At 44.1% G+C, this 10,978-nt stretch overlaps 1 protein-coding gene across 1 annotated transcript in view; it reads right to left on the bottom strand.

Annotated features, from left to right (window-relative positions):
* Positions 1-4,554: 4,554 nt before the first annotated feature.
* The window catches only part of LOC122404506 (homeobox protein onecut-like), a 69,707-nt gene continuing 63,283 nt past the window's right edge, over positions 4,555-10,978 (bottom strand). The window contains exon 5 of the mRNA XM_043408510.1: positions 4,555-9,904. Coding sequence (XP_043264445.1) covers positions 9,695-9,904 — 210 coding nt within the window. The 3' untranslated portion in view covers positions 4,555-9,694. The remainder of the gene's footprint in view (positions 9,905-10,978) is intronic.

Raw genomic sequence — 10,978 nt, 5'->3', positions numbered from 1 at the left:
ATCCCAACCCGGCAGCAAAGGTGACGCAAATATCGAAGAAATGATAAATGAAACGATTGGGAAAACAAAGGAACGAGAAACGAACGTCCAATAAATAAGGCTACCCAGTCTCTTTCTCGAGTTTATTTACGCTAAACCTACCGGCACTTCATGTATACCCATTCCTCTACCATGACCGATCAAATGACCAGTCTTCCTTTTTCTCTTTTAGGAGGCAACGTTAATTCCAGAGAAAACAATTATTTACGAAAAAAATGGCATAGTAATTATGCAAACACCTTGTATACAAATTTAAATTCATTTTCAATTAAATAAACAATTTATGATCCAGTTTTATAGCACACCAGTGGTATGATCAATAGGAATTGTTAAAACTTTTTTAGGTATATAGCTTCAAAGTAAATGTCAAAATAAACATAGAAGATGGCATAAATTATAATAGCTGATATAGTCATTGGATAGGGGATGAAATGTCCTTTAAAATGAGCGTTTGTACGAGTCGATAGCTTTATTAGTTTCGGAGATATAGCGATTTTAATTTCAAGTCGATGCGGTGGCTGGTTCCGGAGATATAAGAGTCCGAAGTTTGTTTACGTTTCATTGTTTACGTCGCGCGGTCAATGAACTCGCGTGACCGTAGTAAACGGTAAACACTACGTCACTCGGTCAGTGGGTCAACGTGCGACAAGGAGGTCCGACGCGACGCGTTAGACGAAGACAGCGATAGTCGAATTAAGAAAAATCATCATTTACATAAATTGCGATATCTCCAAAACGGAAAGTCCAATCGACGAAAACCAAAAGACATTTCAAAGGGGAATGTTCACCGCTTCCAACAATGGCGCATTTATGCAAAAAGCATGAGTAGTTTCAGAACAGCGCGCGCCTAAAGTTCCAGTATTTTTACTAAGCGTTGTTAGACTGTTTTAAGACAGTGGGAACTGAAGATTCTCTCCTTTCGTCTTTGCTATACATATATTTCCTGTTTACGTTTCGTATCCTATTTCGTATCTTTCTGTTGTGTCTGTCTCTCGGTTAAACGTCCGCTGAAAGGGAGAGCGTGAAACACACAAACTTTCTGGTTACTTTTTAATCCTCGACAAGGGCGTGTCACAACACAAGCGGTACTCCGATGTAATCATAAATAAATTAAGTTTAATTGCTAAGTAATAAAACGTTAATTACATATGTCAATTGATAATTAATTTAAGTACAACACACGTCTCGTGCAAAAGTGTAAAGAAGTTTCTTTTTTTCGTGCTACACTCAATTACCATTGTTTTTTTTTTTTGTTGTTTTTGGTTTTACGACGTAAGATACTCTTCTTGTTCTGTCTTCTTTTTTTTTGTTTTTTTTTGGTTGGTTTGTTTGTATGTCTGTGTGTGTGTTCTTTTTTTTTTTCGTAAATGGTTCTCGACTACAATAAGCTCTTGGTAAAACGTAGTAACATCGTAGTTTACAGTAGTTTACAGTCGCCCCCTCCTTCGCGCGCGTCCCGAATCACGACAGAACTCGCATGCCTATTACATAGCTCCGCGTTCGCATGCTGCAATCGAATTTCCCACCTAATCACCCCTCCTCGTGTTTCGTTTCGACGCCACGGATTACGGATCCACGGTCGTCGCCGGTCGATCGACGAACGGACGCTAACAAAGTGGTCGCTTACAAGAAAAAACTAGCCCCTCGTCGACCTCCCTAACGAACGATCGTTCACGCGCGGAAAATTCGACTCCATCATTTACAAGTGTAATACTCTCTCTCTCTCTCTCACTCTCATTTTATCCGCAAAATCAACGACACGCCGCTCCTTCGACTAAGTTTCACCTTCATCAACCTCTTTCTCGCATTCTCTCTCTCTCTTTCTCTCTGTACGTGTGTGTGTATGTATGTGTGTGTGCGTGAGCGTGTGTTTGTCGATCGTATGGGTTCGTGTACGCGTGTACGTGTCATTCACTAATGAATACGTAAGTGTAAACAATAAATAATGTTTTCTTCTTTTACTCGCGTTTAATCTACAATCCTTTGGTATGTCCTCGCGGAGATCTATCGATCCTCGGTCACCGATCCGCGCGATCGTTCCTCCCTTCGCGAGAGGAGGAACCGACCGGCGCCAAAACGAGAGACCGATCGGTTGTCTCGATTGGTTCCTCGTATTTCCGTTCGTTCGCCATTGTTCGGTCTCGTTTTAAGCCTAAGCCGTGTATCGATCCTCGCGGCGCAGCGGTTCGCGTTTTAAAACTCTAAAAAGGAGCCTCGACGTCGTCTCTCCCGCCATCCGAAAATTCTCTAATCCGTCTCTCGCAACGCTATCCTTACATTTTTCCCGGTTCGAGAGACCGCGCGATCGCTCGTCGAAGATTTTCTGCTCTGTCACTGGATGTCGACACGATGAACCCTCGTATTATAATAAATATAATAATGTATACTTGCTTTTGCACTTGTATTTTACATTATTTCATCTCTGATTAACTAATCGATACCTTATTGTCGTACGAACCGTTCACCTGTTCTCGCTTCGTTCCCTCCACGCCCATATTCGCTCTCAGTGTTTATTCATGTTGTCTCACGATCTTCCACCGACTCGATCAACAGATAATTAGTTAATGAATGGCCGCGAGACGCGGCCACGGGTCCTCGGACTTTCTCCCGATAGTCTCAAGGGGTTTCTGCCCTGCGTTTCGCTCGCTGCATTCGACTGGCTCGCCCGGATCCGAAGCCTCGCGACGATCCACGCAATTCGTCGTCAATTTTCCTATTAGTCCATATTTTCGATATATCGTTACAATCTCTGTCTTTCGTGACAGTTTCCGATCGTATTTACTTTTATATTACAAAGTTACGACTGAATTGCGCGTTCCCGGCGGCGATGCTTTCGGATCCATTGGATATGTGTTGGGAAAACTATTTAACAAGTTGATAGAAAACCGATGAACGTTACTAATGTGAATTCGAAGAAAACTTTAAGAAAATTACGAAGAACGAGTGTATTTTTAACTAACAAACATAGAAATACAGTTGTGAACAAAATGGAGTGGCCAGACACTGGAAATGGATACCTATTTTTGGTCCGAATATACTATTATTACAACTTAAGATATATCTTTATGGTACATAGATTATTTAGCGAACGATTGAAATTAATATTTAACTTTGCCTTGAGACTAGACATAGTTTAATAAGATTAGTTTTGTCCTTCGATAGTTAACACGATTCTAAACATTGATCTCGATTATTCGCTAAATAATCTATGCATCAAGATATATAATATATAAAATTCAAGTACATAATAACAGTACCACTCTGACTAAATTTTTACCTAGTTCCTCTCTCTTTCCACTCAATTTGTCCCTAATCGTACAACTCGAACGCTACAATATCGTCAAATAACGGTGAACATCGACAACATCGAACTCTAAACTGTATCAAACGGAACCGTGCAACACAAAATAGCGTCAAAGGACGTCGGAACATAGTCAAGCGAGAACTAACGAATAATGAAATTGCTAATCAAGGAACACATTGGTAGTCTTTGCTCCAAATAACGGGAAACGAAACAATAGCGAGTGATAGAAAAAAAGGAGCTTCAGTCGAGGAAACGAGTAGGCGAGTCGAGGGCAGGAACCAGTCCTCCTCCGACCTCTCCACGATCTTTGCGCGTTCTATACAATAATATAATATATCCCATATAATATATTACTCAACATTCGTCCAACGTCCATTTCCCGCTGTCTTCCCGAATCCAAAGACCAACTTAACACCGCCCCCCCTATTTTTGTTAACACCATTCTTTCGTATCTATCGATTTAAAATTCACGCGCGCGACTTCGCATCGTTGCAATATAAAAAAACGCGTATACACACACGGACCCGAAATAGATTCTCTTAGCCTCTATGTTTTATTCCCTTCTTATCGTTATTACTATTTTCTGTGTTCTTTAATATATATATATATATATTTATATATTTATATTTATATATGTTCATTCGCGTTCTCGTTCTCGAGGTTCCCTCCGGAACCACCCCCGTGAACGTTCGTCGATCATTGTACGAATCGTCGCTGGAGGGTGGCAAAACTCGACGCCTGTTTCGCGGAACAAATCCGAGCTCGATAATTACGGTTCGCGTTTCCGTTCGCTTCAACAGCCGTAGATCGTCGATTTCGGACGAGGTACCGCGCGCCCCAAATATAAATAGATCATCGAATACTCTCTGTCGCGTTCACGCGCCCTGCCTCGTCTCGCGGTCCTTCTCTAATTATATGTTCGCCGATTGTCGATCGATCGACACCGGGATCGATCGACAACGACACTCCTATGCGATCGCTGGGCTTTTCGCTATATTAAATGTATATCCCCGTCCCACCCTCCCCCGAACCCCCTAACTACCCTCGGATGCCTCAAAATGGCAATTATATTTATATATTTATATATATAATATATCATCATTCATTTATATTTATATTTATATTCATATTTATATTTATATATTTATATTTTATATATATATAGTGTATATATATATATATATATATATAATTATATACTATGTCCTTGCCATTACGTTTAGCGGGTTTTGTTTCGCGTGTACCTAGCGTGTGTGTCTCTCGGTTTCCCAATTTCTCTACGATAGCTCGATCTCCTTTTCGATCGTCGGTACTCGATCACGATATTTTGCTGTTCCGTTTACCCCGTCTGATTCGAAACCCTCTCGAATAATTGTCCTAACGAAATCCACCTTCGACCTTCACCCTCGATTCGGCGCTCTCTCATTCTTCAACAAAGAACATGTTCACGGTGTGTATTTATGCAACAATCAATCGTCCTGTTACGATAATAAAAATCGGATCAATGGCAACGGGAATGGTAATATAAATAATCGTAATAAGAAGAATAGCGACTAAGGTGGCGATGGTAACGACGACGACGACGTTGATCCACAATAAGAAGAAGAATCGTCCGCGATCGCGAGCGTAATTAATAATCGCAATTAATCTATTTACAGGCTTATCGTACAGAGATCCCTTATCGCGTACGTTTCATTCGCGGTTTGCCCCACGACTCGAAATCACGATTCTCGATTCGTCTTCCGGTCTCGTTACGGTCACCTTCAACGATCCCGCGTTCGCTTCCGCCATTTTGAACCGCACGCGCGCACTCGCGAAACCTCTTCCTCTCTAACGATGCGACGACTGCTCTCTATGGTTCCCTACAGACGCTATCGATCTTACGATCCTTTCGCGTTTTAAAAGCTTCCCGCGTGTCTTCGTTATTGCTTTGGTTTTCATTTTCTAAACTTCCGACCTCGCGAATATAATTGTAAAACTTGTTTCTTTCTAAACATTCTGGTTTGGTTCTGCGTGGGCGTATAGGATTTCTGCACCTTTCGAGAACCGACGGTTTGTTTCTCGAACGAATTGCCTGCGAAACGAACATTTAGCCTGATCGTGGACCGAATCGCGAGAACCTCGAGCGCAACGTCGTCGCACAGTCATCATCGCGACAACGAGACGGAAACTTCTCCACGCCGGACGAGTAAAACTTCCATGAAAATCCAACGCACCAAGCCACTATCCGCAACTCATGTTCATTCTGTTGTCACGCGTCAGCCAACCAACGGTCGAAACGTTTCCTCTATCACCTATCCTTGCACCCCCGTTCAAACAGCGACCCTCCTCTTATATTTAATTTAAACTGTTATTACAATAATGTATGTTTACTTTGTACTATATATGTTCTTATAATCAACGGCCGCGACAACGGCCGCTTCCGTTTCCTCTGCATTTTTTTTTTTTTGTTCATTTTTGGTACGATGAGTTTAACGTTTATCTTAACGCGGTGACTTCCGGTTTCGGCGTGCACCGGCCAAGTCGAAATTCGATTCAAACGAGAGAAAAAAAAAAACGATAACGCAGAATTCGAGCCTCCGCGGGCTCGACGAAGCTTAAAGTATCGGTTTAGAGCGAAACATCGACCGGGCGTTTTTCACTTTGCTATTTGGACGCTTTAACGTAGAAATACAGTATCGACTAGTACAGAAGATTCTTATTTAAACGCATCTCGCATCGAATCCTCCCGCGAACGACTCGTCCCCTTCGAGTTCATACGATTCGCGTTGAGAAACAACACCAAGTTCACGGTCAAAAATAGTAAAGACGTTTAAGAAAAGCGCAACACGAATTTGTCCATGTTTCTCGAATCGGTTTCGTCTCTGAGAAAACTAAAAATCAGTTTGAAAGTGAAGGGAGGACGTCGCGCGGGGGAGGGCCCGGTGGATCGGCGTGTTCGCTTAAAAATTAATTTCACCATCGAACGCAAAAAAGAAACGAATAATTTTTCCAAAGGAGGAACGGCTCGCGTGCAAGCGGGAAACGCGAAAAGAAGCCACCTCCCCGTTCGACTGAAAATCGGTCGTTCTTCTCTCGTTCAGTCTGTTCGATCGCCGCACTTCCACGCGATCGAATGTCTCTGTGTGTGTGTGTCTCTCGCGTGTCTCGCCTCTCTCGTTCTTTAATATGTACAATAGCACAGCACAATTGCGGTACGGTATCGAGTGCGGTTCGCAAAGTCTTTCACTCGCTCGATCACTCATTCTCCCTTTCTCTCTCTCCCAAGCACGCAATCTGTTCTCTCCTCGCATGTCGGTGAACACTGAAACCACTAATTCTCGCGGACGATCACCCTCCGCACGTCCCGTGTCCGTCTCTTCTCCGTCGATTCGCACAAAACAGCGTCCACTCTGATATACAATGTTCATTACATACATAGAATATATCACTTGGCACGTGCACCCTCGACACGATGCCACTTTTTTGTTTGTTTGCGTGTCTGTCTGTCTGTCTCTTTATTTTTCATTCGCGTGTGTGTACATGTGTACGCGTGTGACTGTGTGTGTGTGGGTGTGTGTGTGAGAGAGTGTACGCGCGCGCGTACGCGCGTGAGTGTGAGTGTAACTGTGTTTTGTTAAGAAACGAAGCTGTTCTTGTTTGCGTTCTTGTTCAGTTTTAACGGGTTCATTCGGTTGTCCCTTTTTAGCGACCAACGAGGACACGACGAGTCCTGAACGCTGCACCCTCTTTCGCCGACGAGTTTACGGACCAGCATCTCCTCCCCCCTCGATCTCTCGCCCTCTCTGTTTCATCAATTTTCGCGCAGTGCTTTTATTCGTCGATCGAGGCGTCGTCGCTTTAAACTCACAGTCTACTTTTTTACCAGCGATCATTCCAGAATTATCGTCAGGGAAAATTTTTAGCTCGTCGTTGTTTCTTTTCCAAGGTATGCGTGCGTTTCTGAAGGTATGGGAATTGAAATTCGGGACGTATTGTCTATCGATCTTTCAAAGCGACGACGTCGATCGTTGTTGGACAAGCTTCCTCATTTTCTAGGAAAGGTACTCTTTTTTTCCCAAAAAAAAAAGTTACACAAATTTTCGAAATTCGTGCAGCCCCGAAACCCTTTGCGATCGACGAGCCACTTTTCGATATCCCTTCTTCTTTTTTATCTTAAATAAAACATGGCACGAGAGTTGTCCACGCGACGCTGAAACGGTCCATTGTCTAAAATATTTATTACAGTATTAAAAAGTACCCCGACGCTCGACGTCGAGTGTATCTTTTCGTTAAATAAATTCTGGCCGCTCGCTGCGGGAACACGGGCAATCGCAAAGGGTTCAACGCGCGAGAAAACGCGGCAACGGTTTCCCCTCGTACGATTACCGTTTAAAATATTGCTATACGTTTGGGTCGAACCTTTCCTCGTCGATGAAGCTTACGGGGGCGCGTCTTTCGCAATTTTGACTAGATAAAAAATGCCGTCCGTCGGAGAAGCACCTTTGACGCGCATAGACTAGAAAGTGTTTTAAATCAAGGGGATGAATCTAGTATGGCAAATTATGGCACCAAGTTTCCGAAGAGGCTCGATTCGACGTTTCGAACGATTCGCTGATTCGGTGATTCTCGATTCGAGGGCCGTTCGAGCTCGATGGCTAGAGGGGGAGGGGGGGAGGAGGGAATTATAGCGGTGAAAAGTCGCCGGCTGGCACGGTTTCTATCGACGCGGCTAGACGATGCTCGATTTCGATCTCTGGAACGTCATGTTAGTTTATTATTGCACGATCACCAATCTATCGATCGAATTTACCGTCGTTCTAAGTATTTCTACGTTTTCGAATCCAAATTTTTCCACGAAACAACAGTCTCTCGGTGGGGGGAAAAAACCGTCAGCGACGACAGAACCGGAACTTGTTCCTTTTACGGTAGAATCGAATAGTTGGGAAAGGAAATAGTTTGTCAGTAGGTTGAACAAAATGGACGTGGCCGTAGAGGGGTAGGGCTTGACTGTAATATTCACGAACAAGGCTGCCACGCGCGTTACGGACGGTCGTCGTTAAAAAATGATCACAGTGACTGTGCTTTTCAGACGACGTTACGACCGCGGTTATAAGATAATTACGTCGTTGTGTGATAGTTTGAACAACGTCCGGTTCTGCCTTGAAATTCGTTTCGCTTTCGATTGAACCGCTACGAAATTCAGCCGTCGTGAATTCTCCAAGCACCCGAATCGAATCTTGAAAGCATCGGGGATGCTTGGTGCTTCGCGTACGATATTCGAACGGTCGAACGAAGTCTACCGCCTGTTAATTGGACGAAATCAGAGCTACTTGTTCCCGTAGAAAAAGTTAGAGTCGAAACTCATCGAGACAGGCAATGGTGAATATTTTTGTGCTGTCCGTATATTAGTCGAAATAAATAGGATTTTCTTATCACGGCAACGATGGAAAAATATACTCCGCACTTTGAAAAAGATTAGGAAATTACGTTCGTCGAACCACCCTGTATTTTCTATACTACCGTGCTTCGTGTCCCTTTAAGATAATAGTATCGCGTACGACGATAGATATAAAATAACTTTATGCTATTTACTAATTGTCCTAAAACTGGAAATTTAGGTATCATTTGCACACGAACGACGCAGTACTCTGTATAATGCCTTAAAATTTCTCTAGCTGTAAGTGCAACTCGTTGAAACGTTCGCGTGTCATGACTCGAAAGGAAAGAACGTAGTTAACGCGTTTGTCTCCAACGGATCCTTCGTTGACTCGTGTATTCGATTGTAAATGATAACCAACCGTCGGTATCGTCGATATTTTCGCCCCTCTTCGGTTCTTGCGAATTATTCAAATTTTCTGCAAAGAGAGGGGAAAATATCCAACGACAACGACAACGACGTTGTGTTACGAGCGAACGAAGGACTTTGTTCCTGACAACGGCTACACGCTCGACTATACAACTATCTTCCCTCGGCAAATATCTTTCTCGCTAATTTGTAAGGCTTTTCGAGACATTCCCAAAGACGTCCGCGTTCTGATACGAACGCCCCGCGAGAACTTTGCACCGCAAAGTGCGAAATGTCTCGTCGATCCTTGCGTAGAGCACCCGGAGTGTCGAAAAACGCTTCGTTCCGAACCCATGGTCCCCGCAACGTAATCGAAACAAATCCCCCGATCACCGATCACCGACCACCGATCGCGAAGATCATCGTTTAACGGGTGAAAAAACTGACGTTCCAGGCCAGTTGGAGATATCCCCTCGCTCGAAATCGCAGCAACGCGTCGCGTCGCGTGAAACGCACCGCCCTTACGAGAAGGGCAAGTCTTCTTCGGGTGACTCGTCGTGGTACTCCTCGTGGTCGGACGTGTGTCACAAAACGTCGCTTGGCTGCCGTTGCCCGATACCTATTGTGGGTGATAGCTGTCCCTCATCGACCGCGACGGTCTTCGGGTCCTCGTCCTTCCACTTGTCCATGGACCGGCGTCGAGCGTTCATGAAGAAGTTGCCGACCGTCGTCGGTTCCAGGCCCAGCTGCCTGGCGATTGTCACCTGCATCTCTTTCGATGGCCTTTTGGTCTCCTGCAACGCGACAACAAACATCAGTACCATCGATCGACCACCGATTTTCTATTATAATTAGTTTCCACGCGCTTTGCATGACTAAACCGTGTCTTTTAACAGCTGGGGCTCGTCTTTAAGCGCCAGATTACAGTGGATTGGAATAACTCTCGCAGCCACCCGTAACCTACAGACGCCATATTTGCTTAAGGATTTCCCACCCAAAGTTCCACTCCATCGACGCTACTATTTTGAGCAATTTCAAACGATCGACGATACTCGTGGTAATTTTGAAATCTTTATTAGAGAAAAGCGAGTTGCCACGGAATTTTGCATCTGAAAATAGCGTAAAAGTTTTCTGGTATTCGTTGGTTCGGATCGTGAAACAAGAACGATAAAAATCGTCGACCTACCGTCGGAACGGTAAACATTTCTCTCGATGTGGTAAACGGGCTGGCACGCTTTCTTCCCACGCGACGTTTCTTACTCGACGTAGGTCGATCAATAACGGACGAGGTGGAGAGAGAGAGTATCGATTGGTCGAAGCAACAATTATTACAAATCAATGCTCCAGCGCGCGTGACAGAACGCAATAATTAACGCGCGACGCGCAAACCGTGACCGTTTAGCCTCCTGACCGTCACCACGTTACGACAAATCTTTCTACCAAATTATTCTGCAACCTCGAGTCATCCTTAACCTTGACGCTCGAACCAGTCTCGAATCTTCTATCCAAATAGAGTTTAACAAGATCGTAGAGATCCACGAAATCGAATGAAACTCGAACGACGTTAAAAGTTGAGGAAAACTCGTAATTAAACGGAGATTCGAGAATGTTCGAAGGAGTGTAACGATTTGGAAAATAGTTGTACATTTCGAAAGTTGGATCGTTTACGCGAAACACGTGGTTTTTCCTCGTTTTTCAAGTTCTCCATGCACCGTTCGCCCCATGACACATATGCAACCGCCGCTCCTCCGTTCCCTCCTCTTCCTCCGCTCAGACACGGTGCACAGTGGCTGTCAAGGAATAATCACGATCCTCGTGCCGATAGTGTCCTGTATTTCCAGCAATTGATACGCTTCTCTGTATATTGA

The sequence above is a fragment of the Colletes gigas genome, unplaced genomic scaffold, assembly GCF_013123115.1.
Source record: "Colletes gigas isolate AHSC1104 unplaced genomic scaffold, ASM1312311v1 Colletes_gigas_Sc00003, whole genome shotgun sequence".
NCBI classification, from domain to species: Eukaryota; Metazoa; Arthropoda; class Insecta; order Hymenoptera; family Colletidae; genus Colletes; species Colletes gigas.
The sequence above is the reverse complement of the archived record's forward strand: the minus strand, read 5'-3'. Positions and strand labels throughout refer to the sequence as shown.